The sequence below is a fragment of the Saccostrea cucullata genome, unplaced genomic scaffold, assembly GCF_032062105.1.
Source record: "Saccostrea cucullata isolate Sc308-1 unplaced genomic scaffold, CSIRO_AGI_Scuc_v1 ctg281, whole genome shotgun sequence".
Taxonomy (NCBI): Eukaryota; Metazoa; Mollusca; class Bivalvia; order Ostreida; family Ostreidae; genus Saccostrea; species Saccostrea cuccullata.
The window spans coordinates 790,689-808,252 of NW_026926059.1; the positions used below are offsets into that span (position 1 = coordinate 790,689).

A 17,564-nucleotide genomic window follows, 5' to 3' on the forward strand; every position below is an offset into this window, starting at 1 on the left:
AGTATTTCACTGTGAAATTGGGTGATTCCCGACTTACAGTGAATTTTATTGTAATTGAATATTAATTAATACATATTGTGACTTTTATTTATTGAATAAATTTGTAAACTTTAAATAAGGCTTATCATTTAACTTCCCCGTAGTTATTTACGAGTCCAAACACAGGTTATTCTTGTGTTATTATAGGAGATCTTTATTTGCGGGTTATTCTCGGAAATAATCACAGTACTACATGGGTTATTCCCGTGTAGGCTTCTAAGGAGTATCTATGCGTGAGATCCAAGCAGCTCAGGTCCGTTACAGACATACTATGATACTGTACACCTAATATTTTAGGAACCCTTTGCTTGACTGATACCAAATTTGGTACATTGGTTTCCTTTGAGTAGATGACCCCCTAATATGTTGAGGTTGCAAGGTCAAGCAACTCAAAATTTCAGAACATGAGGTCACCATCAGTGAGAGATCAAACATCATATACTAGTACATGTAAATGCATTTCTGCTCATTTGATTGAAAACCTGCAAATGTTAAAAGGGATACAACTGGCTTAAAGGCACTGCGACATACTTGTTGAGGGTATATAGTGATTTTGTTTCATCCATTATCATACACTTATTTCTGGTATTCAAAGAATGAGTCAAAACAAGAAACAATCTGTTGATTTATGTTTTTAATAATTCTTTTTTAACTTAAAGCATCAATGGCAGTATGAAGTCATTAGTTCTAATTAGAGAAAAAATGATAAAAACAAAATATGTAACTCACAATTAATAATATCAAGTCGCATAAAATCAATGACATGTGTATATTAGCCGGACATAAGAGATCACTGAGATGACATTCCATAACCATACATTCATTTTACAGCAGCTGTAGACAACAGCATAGCTAGAAGTTTTATTGCAAGACAGAGAGGTACCTTGTGCATACCACAACCATTTACTGAACACCATTAACTTTTCTTTGTTTCTCCTTTGCAAGATATGAAAGCTTAATAAGAACATCCAAATTTAATTCTCATAGATGTGGTTTCATCAAGAGTTGTTTCCCTTAGGTCACCATATTGGAGATCAACAAGCCCAATATCTATGTTTTTGCCGTACATGTTTAAATTCCTTGCTCAAAGAGGAAATTTCATCAATTTGATCTCCACGACAGCATGCAAGGGAAATTACTCAGAAAATCTTTCATAAAAGAACATATTATCTAGCAGTAGTTTGCAATAAACCAAATATTGTATATATATAGGGATTTTTTTTAACATAAAGGAGAAACAAGTGATTTTTTTGATGAGTAAAGGGACATTATTTAGTTTAAACATAAAAGAGAAACAAAGAAAATTTCAACCCAGGAATAAGGTCACCACAACAGAAAGCAAGCCTTACCATAGCGTCTACACAGATGGCATAAAAACAGTGATAACGATATCTACGAGATACATGTATTGTTTTCTGAATGCTATTAAGCAAGCAGGAGTTAAACAGATTTTAAAAATAACACAAAATACAGGTGACAACTGTAAACTGGACTGTCTGATTGCTAGAAGTCAACAGATTAAATAAATAACACTAATTACAAGTCACAAATCAAATACAACTGTAAACCGATCTATCTGATTGTTGTTAGATAACCTTGACTATTCTACACATATGTAGGTGGTACTGGTAAAATGATTAATATTAGACAAATAAAAATAATGGTTAAAAACATTAAAACATGTCGCACTTCAAAAATATACAACAACAGAGTTTTTAAAACATAAAGTTATACATTCGAAAATTCATATGTGGTCTGCACTATGGTTTTTGTAAGGGGAGGGATGTGTCTGAAATGATATTGTAGGGGGTTTATATCCATAAATCTGATATAAAAAAATGAGAAATTGTCAACTATTCATTTTTGTTCCCTTTCAGTAAGTATCTAATGGCCAGGCAATGATTATTCATAATATAAAACGTTTCAGATAAACATGTTTAGGTTTTAGAATTGCAGAGTTCAGTAATGTTACCAGATAAAGAAACTTCACAGATATTCAATCAAATAATAGGAAAAATAACTATAACCTCCTTAGTTTTGACAAATAATCTTATCCTTCAGTAGCATTTGCACATAGACATATCATAATAGTTTTAGATCATGATAGCTTCTTAGCAACATGAGACTTACAGGAATAGGTGCAGATGAATACAGATGTCATACTTTGGTGCCTTTCTCTATTCAAAACCAATGATATTATCATTTACATCTGATCAAAAGACAACTTCTAGATTTCAATTAAGCTACAAAATATATGATGTCGCAAAATTCATCCCATTCAACTGTTGTACGTACATTGATCACTAAAATAATTTGAATGTTTCAGAATCGCCATTACATGTACATTCACTACATTGTATTACTTATTTATAAATATTTACTCATCTTAATTTACAACTTCATTGTAAAAACAACTTTATTGTATATACAAGAATATTTCTTTAAAAAAAAATATCTTAAAATAACAACAATCAAACCACTTACTCAAGTCTACAAAAATAAAAACATTGTGGTCATTAGTATCATATGGGACAACATTGTAATGTATATAACAGAACATAAACACTACAGGACATATTCACAGTCAAGCCTCTAAAACATGGGTACTGCTGAAGAAAAAAAAATTCAGCAGAGATTTATTAATAAAGCAATGCAAGATAAACTTAGCTTATTGAGAACAAGACAGAAATATAGGCTCTGTACTGTAAACTGGGCCCCTGCCTTTGACTGGAGAATACAGTAAAACTTGGTTACAATGAAGTCACTGGGACCTATAAAATTACTTCACTATATCTGTAATTTCTTATATTACGAGTTTTGCTGAACATCTAGCTGTGAACTTTTTATTAGCATATTTTTGCAGAATGTACCCAAGTTGTGAAAATCAATAGCTGCAGTTTGAGTTCAAACAGACAATTGTGAATAATTCTGAAAAAATCATTCAAATTAGAAATAAATTAAAATCCCAAATCAAATGTTAATACTTGTCTCCATCTACAAATCTGGTTAAAAATTATTTGAATTTATCCATGGGTACTCAAATACATGTACTTTTAAAATAGTGATAAATCTTTAGTGTCAAATACTAGTACTAGTATAGGACAAGGATTTCACAACAAGTTTTTTTTTAGCATCTTTCAATTGGTTATATGTTGCACAGAATCACTGTATACAGGCAATTGTGCCTAACATTAATTTAATGTTATTTCAATGTGAAGTTAATGTTAGGCACAATTGGCTGTGTTTCTTATATGCTTTTTAACTCAGTGAATCACAGCTTCTTTGGTGATCATTAAATAGTGCTGTTATATTGAGTTTACAACTCTAATAAATACACATCAGACACATAAAACATAAAGCTTCTTGAAGAAAAAAATATAAATTTGGAAAGGCCAATGGAGGTGGTAGCAAAGGACAGCACTGTAACTGAAACATGTAGTAAAAAATCACAGATTAAATGTTACAATTACCGACTAGCATAATTCTCCGTACTTTAAAGTCACAGACCCAACTAGAAAAATGATTAAAAAAATATAATGATGTTTTTATATTGCTTGTCCAAGAAAGTAATACATTTTCATTTGATACATCTTGATTTCACTATCAATTTAAGGCTTAAGGACTTTGGGTACATGAATAAAATCCTCCCTTATATGGAATCATGTAAAGTGTTTTTTAGATTTGCATCTTCTCTTGTAGAAAAAATGATAATATAAAGCAATAATGATAGACACACACAATACATAATACACAGCACAGAGTCCCATGTCAGTGGTGCTGACGACGCCGACGGCCGGGAGATTAACGTCCCGTGAGGAACCTTTACGGAGACCCGCCGCTCTGGACAACAGCCTCTTCCTCTTCTCCTCCTGCTTCTGTTGACGAAGCTTGCGGAGTTTCTCCAGATCCTTACTCCTCTGCATCTTCTGCCACCAGTCCATGTCTTTCTTATCTGAACTGATTTCTGGAATGTTCTCCATGTCGTTTGGAATGCTAATGATGTGATCAGATCCATACAACTCTAACAGATAAATCAACACAGCCTCTTCATCAAACTCTGGATCTTTATTGTCTTGGGACCTGTGACACTTTGAGCAGGCAGATTTGGGGGGAAAAGGGACTTTTGGGTGTTTAGGGTCTTCTGAGGTGTTCCCGTGGAGCCTCTTATTGACCTTGTTGTGTGACCTCCACAGCCAGAGGACTAGCTCTTTAGGTGAGGTCACCTCCGTGTCGATGGTTGCTGCCATCTTTGTGAAATGTCTGCTGCAATAAGCACAGCCAAAGAAATGCTTCATATAGCCTCCTATAGCTATAAGAACATCCTTGTATAGGAACTTAGGACCTACAAAAATACATATTTTGGTTACTGTAAAGTGGCAATATTGAAGGGTTGCAAGTTTGACAATTTCAGTATATTCCAAATATGGCGAGTGGAAATGTTGACAATCAACTTCTATTTTACAGTGCTATTCCATAACATTGTAAAAGTTGGCAAGTGGAAATTTTGACTATCATTAAAAATTTGACAATTTCATCAAGGTTTCCACATCATCAATGTTTCTAGCTTTACAGTTTTTTGCTTTCGTATGAATTAATTCTATTTCACAGGTAAAACACAGGTATTTTTGAAAATCAAAACTTGCAAAAAATAAAATATCTTATACATTTAATGAAAACATAAAATATGCATCCAAAAATTACTTTTTTCAAATTATTATTCAAAGTATAAAAGACTGTCACAAGCCTTCTCAGACTAGAAATGTGTATACCTGTATTATGTAGATCATGTATTACCCTTTAAGTTAATCCTATAGTCTTATGAACTTACTGTCTTTCCCGTACAGATAGGAGTTGACAGTGAGTGTGTGAAACAGAGTCCACATGCCACACGGGTAACCACGGAAATGTGTCTGACTGCCCTGACAGGAAACCCAGTGAACTGTCTCAGGCAGAAACGAATCAACAGTCTATGAAAGAAGAGCAGAAAAATCAACTAAAAAGTTTTTATGGGACTTTATATCCCTTGCATACAGAAAAATTTGTATCTTTGAAAAAACAACAACTTGGTTTACATATGAAGCATATAACAGAAGATGAAGGAGCCTTTGGCAAAGCATTTGATCAGATTGACCTGTAGTGATTCAATCATGTGTGACCAGTGGTAGCAGATAGACCTACCTGTAGTGATTCAATCATGTGTGACCAGTGGTAGCAGATAGACCTACCTGTAGAGATTCAATCATGTGTGAACAGTGGTATTGTTTTATGTGTGACTTTGCGATGTGTGAATGCTGTTATGTCTGGTTATCTTCATATCCATGTGTCTTTTATGGGACATTTATATCCCTTGCATATGTGTGAAAAATTTAGAGATTCAATCATGTGTGAACAAAAAACAACAATATGTGTGACCAGTTACACACTGTAGAGATTCAATCATGTGTGAACATTACATCAATCATGTGTGACCAGTGGTAGCAGATAGACCTACCTGTAGAGATTCAATCATGTGTGAACAGTGGTAGCAGATAGACCTACCTGTAGTGATTCAATCATGTGTGATGACCAGTGTAACACATAGACCTACCTGTAGAGATTCGATCATGTGTGACCAGTGGTAGCAGATAGACCTACCTGTAGAGATTCAATCATGTGTGACCAGTGGTAGCAGATAGACCTACCTGTAGAGATTTAATAATGTGTGAACAGTGGTAGCTGATTGACCTACCTGTAGTGATTCAATCATGTGTGACCAGTGGTAGCAGATAGACCTACCTGTAGAGATTCAATCATGTGTGAACAGTGGTAGCAGATAGACCTACCTGTAGAGATTCAATCATGTGTGACCAGTGGTAGCAGATAGACCTACCTGTAGAGCAGATAGACCTACCTGTAGTGATTCAATCATGTGTGATGACCAGTGTAACACATAGACCTACCTGTAGAGATTCGATCATGTGTGACCAGTGGTAGCAGATAGACCTACCTGTAGAGATTCAATCATGTGTGAACAGTGGTAGCAGATAGACCTACCTGTAGAGATTCAATCATGTGTGACCAGTGGTAGCAGACAGACCTACCTGTAGAGATTCAATCATGTGTGACCAGTGGTAGCTTGTTATGTCGGGTACCCCTTCCAGCCAACTGGACAGCTTCCTCAGAAAACTACTCACCTCCTCCCGGCCTGGAAAATACTAAAAATAGAAAAGTGTAAATTTTACTAACTTCTTCTAGCAACTGTACTTTTTCAAAAAAATCTACCTTGTATTAAAAAGAATGGAAGTATAAATGAAAGTAAATTTAGACTACCAAGGCTTAATTGATGCTTTGTAGTACAGGATTTGAGAATATTCTGTTCTTTTACTTATGAGGAATTAAAATTATGATTATTATATGTCTTACTTTAGCAAGAATGCGAACAAAATGCTGGAGAGCTTTTAGATCCTCCCCCTGAATGTCTTTGTGGATGGCCACCTCATGCCTCAAACAGTAGGTCAAGGCTGACTCCAAGTCCTGCATGTGGACAGCATACCTAATGGGATATCAAAAAATAGCTTACAAATACATGTACAAAGTTTGTGTTTTGATGCTTCTTTACAAATACATCGCCGGTGGCCAGATACAGTTGGTAGAGCAAGTTTGTGTTTTGATGCATTTTCTTCTCCCGTTACATTTGGTTGACCAGGATGATTGGGGTCTTTGGAGGGCCAAAGACCAGATGTCGCCGGTAAATTTACTCCTCTGAAATGACAATTAGATTTACTTGAAATTTTTTATATATATACAAACTAACTTTTCAGGGCTTTTTTCTTTTATAGTCATGTCTTGGACATTCTTTTCCTGATTTTTGGGTTGAAGAACATCAACTTCCTGTTGCACATGCTCAAAGTGTGGCAGTGGTTGCTGGTTCCCACTCTCTGGTTTCTCTGCAGAGATGAGGGCTGTCAATGCACTCACAAAGGAGGCTCTGTCTGTATAACCTCTGAAAACAAGAGATAAACATTACATGAAACTTGTAAAAACATGCCAGAAATGTGACTGGGATTGGGCATCAGAATAAGCGTATTTTAGCCCTATTCCTACAACAAGGCAAAGTAAATACATACAGTACTATCCAAGTATTATACTAATTTAAAAAACAGTCTTAACAAACAGAGCTCTTACTTTGCAAGCTGCTTAAAACCATGAGGTTCAAACAAATACAGAGATGGAAAGGCTTTGATGCCAAACTTTTTGGTGCTCTGGGCATCCATTCTAAGAACTAGGATGTTAGAATTCAGGCTCAGATCCAACATTACCTACAAGACAATAATGATTTGGTTATAAATGAAAGGATATTGACAATTACAGAATAAAAGGAAAAAAGACAAGTAAAATACTGTTCACGTACATAAATTGAAATATTCAAAATTTAGTGCAATTACTAGGTATTGTCTATTGAGTTGTTGGCATATTGACGAATTAGCACTATACACATTTACTATCTTACTTGTCTCCCCAGATATGATGCCTCCTCCTCAAAGATGAGGGCCACAAGCTTGTGCTCCCGCCTCGCCGACTGCCAAATGTTTTCTATATGTCTGTAAGAATTTCATAAAAAAAGATGTTGATGATATTGACCCGCTGGTTTGAGGAGAGTTAAAATAAAAATTTCGCTTGAACATAGCTTATATGAAATATATAAACATGGTTCCTTTGACCTCTGCAACCACGAGCAGCCCTGCCATTGGTTCATTGATGGGCTGCTCCTGTCGTCTCACCTGAGGGGTAGCAGGTAGGGACATCCTCGTGATCTCCTGTTCACTATGGTCACTCACCTGAGAGGTAGCAGGTAGGGACATCCTCGTGGTCTCCTGTTCACTATGGTCACTCACCTGAGGGGTAGCAGGTAGGGACATCCTCGTGGTCTCCTGTTCACTATGGTCACTCACCTGAGGGGTAGCAGGTAGGGACATCCTAGTGATCTCCTGTTCACTATGGTCACTCACCTGAGGGGTAGCAGGTAGGGACATCCTCGTGGTCTCCTGTTCACTATGGTCACTCCCCTGAGGGGTAACAGGTATGGACATCCTTGTGGTCTCCTGTTCACTATGGTCACTCACCTGAGGGGTAACAGGTAGGGACATCCTCGTGGTCTCCTGTTCACTATGGTCACTCACCTGAGGGGTAGCAGGTAGGGACATCCTCGTGGTCTCCTGTTCACTATGGTCAGATTGGTCAGGTAATCAATCATCATGGTCTCTATCTCTGATTGGTCAATGCTGTAATAGTCCAGCCCAAGATCCTCATGACCGGCTCCTGGAGGAATCAACTGAAATATAGAGGGGGGATAAGTATAGGTTTACAAATCCACAAATGGCCAGTCCTAGATTCAAAATCTTTTAAAATTAGAAAAATCTCCATATGACACAAATGAGAGAGAGAGAGAGAGAGAGAGAGAGAGAGAGAGAGAGAGAGAGAGAGTCTTTAATTTATATAGTTGTGCAACTGTAAATTATTACAAGAAATAAACTGAAAATCATTCATTCCTCATTTTTGATAATATTACTTTAACCTTAAATTACAGTTCTGTTGGTTAAAAATATGAAACTCCTATTTTTCACTATAATAATTTCATAAAACAAAAAGATAGGAACAAATTGAGATATCATTACACTCCTATAACATGTTATCTATTCATTTAAAATATTGCAATAAATTCTCTAAGCAGCTGCTACTCCGATAGCTCTTTGGTGTCACTTGATCTGTAGAGACTATGTAAATTATTGAAATAAAATCAGGAAGTACCACATAGACAGTTAAAAATGGACAAATATATTAACACACTTAGATAAATCTCTGATATTTATAAAATGTGTTATCACAATATGCATTGACAAAAAGAACCAGGGTATAAAATGTTGGTCTTGCACCATCACCTCAAGTCAGTTTTGTCAGACCAATTGAGATGATATTGCTAAACCAGCTGACAATTTTTATCAGAGGATGAAAATATCTCAGATTCCCTGTAAATAATCCTACCTAAGGCCACTACTGAACTTTTCACTGCTTCAATTGACAGCCCCATAAGCATATCAATATATCATTCAGAAAATTACTGAAATATCAGAGAAACAGATTGACTTGAATTGATGTGGCATTTCATCTGATATTAAATAATCCTTATTGTTTTGTAAGTTAGGTTTTATTCTGCCAATATGAAGTTTTTATGTTAATTTAAAGTGTAATTTTGTGCAACATACATATTGAAACTAAAAAAAATCTTGAATGTTTTTTTCTCTCAAAACTAACACCCTGAATTATTAACCAATCATTTCTGTTTTTTACAGTAAAGAACTGAATCCTTGATTGATGAATGAACATAAACATATACCGGTATTATAATACTATCAAAGACAAGAAGTCTTTGACCTTGTAGTGAGTACATATAGCTTGGTTTATATTTTTCACTAACCTTTAAAGTGGGAAAGCCCTTCACCTCATAGTGAGTACATATAGCCTGATTCATACGTTTTTCCCTTACCTTTAGAGTGGGGAAGCCCTTCATTTCATAATGCGTACATATAGCCTGGTTCATACGTTTTTCCCTTACTTTTAGAGTGGGGAAGCCCTTCACTTCATAGTGCATACATATAGCCTGGTTCATGTGTTTTTCCCTTACCTTCAGAGTGGGGAAGCCCTTCACCTCATAGTGCGTACATATAGCCTGGTTTTTAACATCTGAGCAATCAATGGCTGCTACTCCAATAGCCCCCTGCCATCCTTCAAATAAAAATTAAAATATATCGTAGGGAGAGAGTAAAAATTCAGGCCAAAAATAGTCTTCTATATAAAAATTTATTTAGAAAATAGTTTTGCAATGTCCAGAAATTAATCTGAAAGTATATAAACATTTTGTTTCTTTTACAGAGAACAATGTCTAAAGGGGTCAGTTTTGGTCAGTTTTTTGGCATAAACATCAAAACTCAGTCAAATAAATTATTATTTTAACTTTGGGCCCTTCTCCAAGAAAACAGTCAGCACAACCTGTGTTTATAGCCCTCCTGGGCCTTAAAATGAAACCATAAAAAATGTTGCCTCTTTATACATGCACTGCCATTTTGGGTGGCATGACAACAGGCAACATTTTCAATGGTCTCAATATAAGGTCCATGGGGGCCATTGACAATGATCGTGTGAACTGCTGTAGATTAGTGAAAAAAATGTGTTTACAATCTATACTGAGGTGAAGAGATTTTTTCTTGAGAAACGTGCACATTATTTTGTGCAAAATACTTATGGACCTTTTTAGCTCCCCTGAGCCAAAGGTTCAAGTGAGCTTTTCTGATGACATTTTGTCCGTCATCCATCTAGCTGTCTAGCTGTCTGTCCGTCTGTAAACTTTTCACATTTTCGACTTCTTCTCAAGAACCACTGGGCCAATTTTAACTAAACTTGGTACAAAGCATCCTTGGATGAAGGGGAGTTAAAATTGTTAAAATGAAGAGCCAAGTCCCTTCACAAGGGGAGATAATCACGAAAAGACAAAAATAGGGTGGGGTCATTAAAAAATCTTCTCTTCTCCAGAACCACTGGGCCAGAAAAGCTGAAACTTATGTGGAAGCATCCCAGGGTAGTGTAAATTCTAAATTGTAAAAATCATGACCCCTGGGGGCAGGGCGGGGCCACAATAGGGAATCCAAGTTTTACATAGAAATAAATAGGAAAAATCTTTAAAAAATCTTCTTCTCAAGAACCACTGGGCCATAAAAGCTTAAACTTCTGCGAATGCATCCTGGGGTAGTGTAGATTTTAAATTGTCAAAATTATGACCCGTGGGGTAGGGTGGGGTCACAATATGTATTACTAGGGGGGAAATCAGGTAAAGAACAGCATGGTCAAAGCTACTCAGGTGAGCGATGTGGCCCATGGGCCTCTTGTTTAATCAATGGATCAGAAGTTCTCTCCTCCTCCATCTTTCTTTTTCAGACTATAAACATTAAGTTACAGACCTACACTACCAGGGATACAGAAAGTTTCTGTAAGTACATAAGTACACATTAATATTCTATAGGTGGATTAAGTAAAGTTCAAAGTCTCATTAATCAGACACAGTGGGTTTGTGATGAATCTTTTACAGAAAAATTTAAAGTAATTGATAAGGATCTGAGTTTTTGTTTTATTAACAAGTTTTTAAAATGAGAGATTTTTTCAATGTTTATATATCCCAGAAAAAAGAAATTTCTGTGTTGAAAAACAAAGAGTAAGATCATATAGTATATGAAGAGAATTACCTTGAACTCCTTTTACATGTATGCACATATGTATATAATAAATAAATTTTAATATTTTAAAAGCTGATGAACTTATATCCTCACAAAAAATACAAAAGGTACTAGGGCAAAAATGTGACTTCACTCTGAGGTATTTTGAGTTAAAAAATGTTCATCTTTTCCCCAACACTGAGAAAAACGGCTATGGGTAATGTAAGTATTAAAAAGCTTACATGAGCCTCTGGCCCAAATGAGCTGTCAAAGGCATTCATTCATTGATGATATATGACTGCTTTAATAATTAACTTTCAATCACAATATGCAGATAAGGGTTTACCATTTATTTGGCTTCTAAGAAAATTTATTCCATTTTGTACTGGAATGCTAACTTGAACTTTTACTGTTATAAATGTGTATTCAGTCAACATTCAATGCATTTATTAGTTCATTTCATGTTTGCTCCCAGGAAATGCTTGCAAATCCATTATCCTACCATAGATCACATGTATATGTAACCAAAAACATAAACCGGTATGTGAAACAAGGTATTTAGAGATATTAAAGCTGATTCCAATAGCATCATACAAACAGGATCACATATGTTGTTTTATGTCATGGAACCATTAAATACTGACAGCTTAGTTTTGAAGTGCAGTGTGCTGATCAATACAGTGCAGAATTAGGGGCACCTGCTTCTACACTAGGATATATTGTATCTGCTTAGTCTCTGTAAAACATGATTCACTACAGATAAGTACATCATGAGAAAGGACAGATGGCCACAGCATTCATCTTTACAGCCTTACACCATCTTTAATTAATCCCTCCTAGACTTGGGTCATATCTATTAATTTATCATTCATGCTGTATCATTTATTAGATTGATGCAAAATATGTGTACAGTTAAGTGACATTCAACCCACACTAACCAAATTACACACAAACATCTTCAAGTGTCATCAAAGATTGTTTACTTTTATCGTTTATGTAAGATATTTTCTTTTCTATGCACATATGGCAAATTTTGAACTTTTGTTCATAAAGTTTTAAAAGAGCCCCTATGTTTTTTTTTCCATTGGCTAGAAAATTAAATTTTGTACAGTTAATTGAAACACAGTCAGATTTTTGTGCAACACAAGGTGTGTTTATGGAAAAAATCACTATTACTAGTCCTTTGATAAAAATCTATAATAACTTATTGATATGCAAAAAAGCTTTTAAGCTGATTTATTTAATGTTGGGAAAGACTTTCAATCTCCTTTAGAAATTTTAGTAGTAATTATACAGTTTCAGATTTTTGTAAGCAACACAAGTGTGTGTTTAATTTGTTTATAAAGAGAAAAATCACTATTACTGATTAAATCAAAGTTGATAATAATGATCAATTGATTTTGAAGGAATTTATTTTTTGAATTTTATAATATAAAAATCTGAAATAATAATCTTACAACAATTTAGTGATGCAATATTGATATGTAATATCAAAATGTCGTAAGTCGAAAATCTTTTTTTGCTAATTTGGAATTGCAATAGAATACATGTTATGTCAAAACGTCATGTCTCTAGGCCAATTTATTTAATGTATGTCCATTGGATACAGACTTGGGCAATGACAAGGATGTCACTTGCCGTCTGATATCAAGGTTAAAATTATGATTTTAGTTAAATCTTTTATAATTTTTATTAAAAAATGTGTTCAACATACACAACAAAGTAAATTTATTTAATAAACAGAGTAATTAATGGAAAAATTGATGAAAAGTTAGATTAAGGTTATTTTAGTAGTTTGTAACTGCAATCATGTTATTCATATAATACATTTCATTTATTGACATCAATATGAAGGTACATGTATATAATTAAAAAACACTCTAAGTATTTTAAACAACACATCAATCATTACTCATTAGCATGCAAAGTGTGAAACACATAATGAAAGGCACAGCTAGTGCACTTTTACATAGTATAGATCAATAATTGCAAAAAAATCTTCACATCAAAATGTCTTGCATATGAGGACATAAATAAATTGGAATCCTTTTTCATTCAAACAATTTTGTTTACATAGGCAAAACTCTTTGGGATAAAATAATGGAATATTTAAAAGCATAAAATTTACAACAGTTTAAGAGGAGTAGATTTTAATTCTGGCCTTGGAATGTTGCACATCTACATATTGTGTCCTAAATCTGCAAAGTTTATGATTGACAAAATCCAAGTTGATAATAATGATCAATTGTGTCCTAAATATTTGCAAAAGGAATTTTGCAGCAGTTTTTTGACAAACTTTCATCCAAGGTATGGCCAAAAACATTTTTTCCGGAAAAAATAAAGGAACCGGAATTTTGGTAATATGCACATCTGAAATAATAATCTTACACCCCTATATAAAAGGTTCTGTTACAATTTATTGAATGATGCAATGCACATTACACATTGTGTCCTAAATACCGGTATATATCTGCAAAGTTTGACGAAATTCTGTGCAGCGGTTTATGAGGAGTTGCGCTGTATCGGAATTTCCTGGTAATATGCACATCTACACATTGTGTCCTAAATACCTGCAAAGTTTGACGAAATTCTGTGCAGCGGTTTATAAGGCCACATCATTTCAATTTCTTGTTTGGCAGACATCCGATGAAAAAAAAAGTATGAGCAGGTGAGCTTTTAAATAATCATAAAATATTCCTGTTTTGTATGCAGAACATGAAAAAATTTGATTAGACAATTACAGAGTTGATTTTTTTAACACTTGTGAACCGAATTAAATACCGAACTCACAATTTATCAATAGGTGAATACATCTAGTATTCACCAACACTGATGAAAAGAAAACATCACTCCACATTTCGATACAGGACTTGCAAGATTTTCAAATGTACGAAATGAAAACAATCCACAGCCAGGAAAAATGTTTTCATCGGGTTGTACATTTTATAAACAAATCATGCAAAATGATGTTGATGAGTACTAAAATTATTGTACTATTGATAAATTGTACAGGGAGCTATTTTGTCATGTTTTATATCTCAGTTCGCAAGTTTAAAAAATCAAAACACGAAATTTATGCCAAAGTCTCTTTTTAGACAAAATATAAAATAATGAAAAAAAAAATTAAAACCAGGTCAGTACTTTATTTAATTTTTTTCTCTGAATATCTATCACAAATCAAGTCCTGTTTTCATGTTTTCCTAATGGCGCTGGTTCTGACATTTTCCTGACAAATGAAATATCAAAATTGAAAGAAAAACAGCCAAGAAAATGTCAGATATTTAGGACTAAGAATCACTCTAACTTTTTCCAACTTTTACTAGATATAAACTGATATTTTAACATGAAACCAATATTTCATTGCTTGAATACTACTTGATGTACAGTATTTCACTGCATATTTACATTAGTGTACTAGGAACAACACCACTTAACCACACACCTACCTTTCGTATCTGTGGCGAGCTTTTTATATGTTGGAGCAAAGTTGATACAATGTCCACACCAGGAGTTATAAAACTCAACATTCCAGGCAAAATTTGAGCCCAATATAGTTTGGTAGAATGTGGCATTGTCTAAACCGATCACGTCATCTGTCGAGTTGTACAATAAGGATAAAGATGGCGAAATCAGACAGAGAAGTGTATATATGGAGAGACAAAACATTGAAGTTGACATTTTGCAGTCTTCATACTGCGTCAAAACAGCTGTCAGTAAAAAGGAAACGAACACATAACGAGAAACCTGTCACCAGATTGAGTGCCGCTGTCTGACAAACCATCTGCTCACTTTTCTCGCCTCCGCAGTCAGGAGAGCGAATATAATGAAAATTGTTAATTCGAACAACACAGTATTCGTATAAAAATACCAAGTGGTAGATCATTAAGAAACACAGTAAAATATTTTTTGGGTTGATTCTAAAAAGAAGAATTTTTTCAAATGCTGTTTTGAAATCTGAAAGACTACAGTAATTCACTCAAAATCACTTGACTTTCTCTACATGAATTGATATTTTCACAGTTCATCTTCTTGTCGCCCGCGTGGCGAAGTGGTTAGAGCGTCTGCTCTTGAGTTGCAAAGTAAGGAGTTGATCCTTTCGTCGCGGCTTCAAATCCCACTGTGGGACGTGGAGACCGGTCCTTCGGGTGAGACCGTATAAACCGAGGTCCGGTGTCGCAGTAGGTGCTGGCACGAAAAAGATCCCTCCCTGCTCAATGGCCCTGAGTGCCGTGTATATGACAAAATTTGCAGCTCCCCACCGGCAAGTGCGTCTTCGTATGAGTGAAATATTCTCGAGAGGGACATTAAACAATATACAATCAATCAATCATCTTCTATTCCAGTACAGTGCAGGGCCTTTTGGACATCATCGCCCTTTACTAAAATAGGACTGACGAAGGCGCAGTGGAGAACCCTCTATTTACAATTAAAAAACTGGATAAAACACTACTGTCACCTAATGTTTACCATCTTTTCCCAGCCCCGACTTGAATAAGTCAAGGGATTGGGTTTCTGTGACACTAGATGGTAAAGTGTTTCACAGACGGATCCCAGATTGAAAGAAGGAACATTTGTCGGTGTCTGTTTTAGCAAAAAGAATTAGCAGTCTTTGTTGATGGCCTCTAGTAGCTGCAATAGTGGGATGTTAAAAAGGTGAGAATGGAATGACTACTAGAGAATGCAAGATCTTTTACATCAACACTGCTTTGGCGGCTTGTCTACGATGTTACAGTGCATGGTTCCCATTCCAACTGCTAAATCGTGTAGGTGACACTGTATGCTGGTGTCTGCTAGTCAGCCAGAACATATTGTGACCGTGTAAAATGAACATATTTTTGGGTAACAATAATTTCCTTTTGATAGTGCTTAATTTAACATAATTGTACACTTGTTGTTCTGAGTGAACATGTTAATTATTATCCAATTAATTTAATTATGTCAGTTATGTCCATCTACTTAGTACTTAAAGTAACTCTTCATTTTAATTGTTTATTTCATTTGTGGTTTCATACATGACCATTGATGTGTAGCGACATCTCCTCGGTCGTTAAAATAAATTATTCAGAGGACTTGTGTAATTCTACCGGTTATAATATCTTACACTTTCAAGCTTGTTGATATTGTTCTGGGTATAGGGGTCCCACAAAGTACTGTAGTGGATGTGTAGCACATCTTCTTTGGAGACCTGCTCTATATGGGGATTCCAGCTTAGATTGTTAGTAGTGCTTACACCCAGGTTGTGTTCTTTTTACTGTGAACAATGCATAGAACATGCCTCTCCTCCCGAAAATTCCAGTGGTGGGAGAAAGTCTATAGTAGGAGTTGATACTGCCTTTTGATCGGTCACATATTCGCCGTGAACCCTAGCTACTAATATGTCTGTTGATAAAATACTCAGATTATTCCGTAGTCAAACTTGTTCTAAAAGTTATATTTAAAGGCCTAGCAAGTGACACAGGGCGGGGCTTGAGGCGAAGCGATATACTGTATCCAATATAGGTTATATGTGACATGACCTTTCTAATGAAAAAATTTACATTCATATTTGGGTACATGTCAACCAATCGGATGATTTTAGCAGAAAATTGATTTAGTAACATTTAAGCATTCGCAAGTGAAATGCCGAGAGAGGTGGACATGCAGGTATTCATCATTTTAAAATAATTATTTAGGGGATGCATTATATAATTTGTTTTCCAAAAAAATAAATTTAAATTTGATTGCGTAGGTTTTTTTTTCTCTATTCAGCTGTTGCCGACTTTGTTTTTTAAATTTAAGCTACGATTTAATCCAAAACATTTAAATATATAAGAATCATGTGGGAATGTTTTTGAAACAAAAATACTTCTGCGAAACTGTATTCTGAGAAAAAAGTCGACATTGTCCTACACCTGTCGTATTATTTAAAAAATGAAATAAACAGATGAAATGAAAGCGGGGGGGGGGGGGGGGATTTTACCTTCATGTTTTTAATAAAATGTTAACATGTATTAGAGCACTCACTGGTACCCCCACTCAACCCTCCTGTGAGTTTTTGTTTTCTTTTTCGCTTTCGTATATGATTTTTGCTAAACTTGTATACATACGCTTATTAATTTATCAACAAGAAACGATAACACTACATAGTGTCTTGGTTGGCTATAAATCTACCCCCCTCACCGTGTATAATATACGAGTTTCCATTTATTTTTTTTGGGGGGCGTAGTAATCATTTGTGAACTGTCCCACTCCCTCCTTTCTAAAATTTTTGAATTCGACACTAATAACTACGTTGTAAAATTT

General features: G+C 35.0%; 1 protein-coding gene across 1 annotated transcript; it reads right to left on the reverse strand.

Moving 5' to 3' along the window:
- Positions 1-2,484: 2,484 nt before the first annotated feature.
- Positions 2,485-15,080, reverse strand: LOC134270554 (sulfhydryl oxidase 1-like). The gene is made up of 10 exons (XM_062752798.1): positions 14,729-15,080; positions 9,701-9,801; positions 8,199-8,350; positions 7,529-7,619; positions 7,204-7,337; positions 6,833-7,021; positions 6,442-6,571; positions 6,120-6,233; positions 4,868-5,006; positions 2,485-4,381 (listed from the first exon to the last, which is right to left on the reverse strand). Exons 1-10 carry the CDS (start codon positions 14,958-14,960, stop codon positions 3,699-3,701), a joined length of 1,965 nt encoding a protein of 654 aa, XP_062608782.1. The 5' UTR covers positions 14,961-15,080; the 3' UTR covers positions 2,485-3,698.
- Between the last annotated feature and the right edge of the window lie 2,484 nt (positions 15,081-17,564).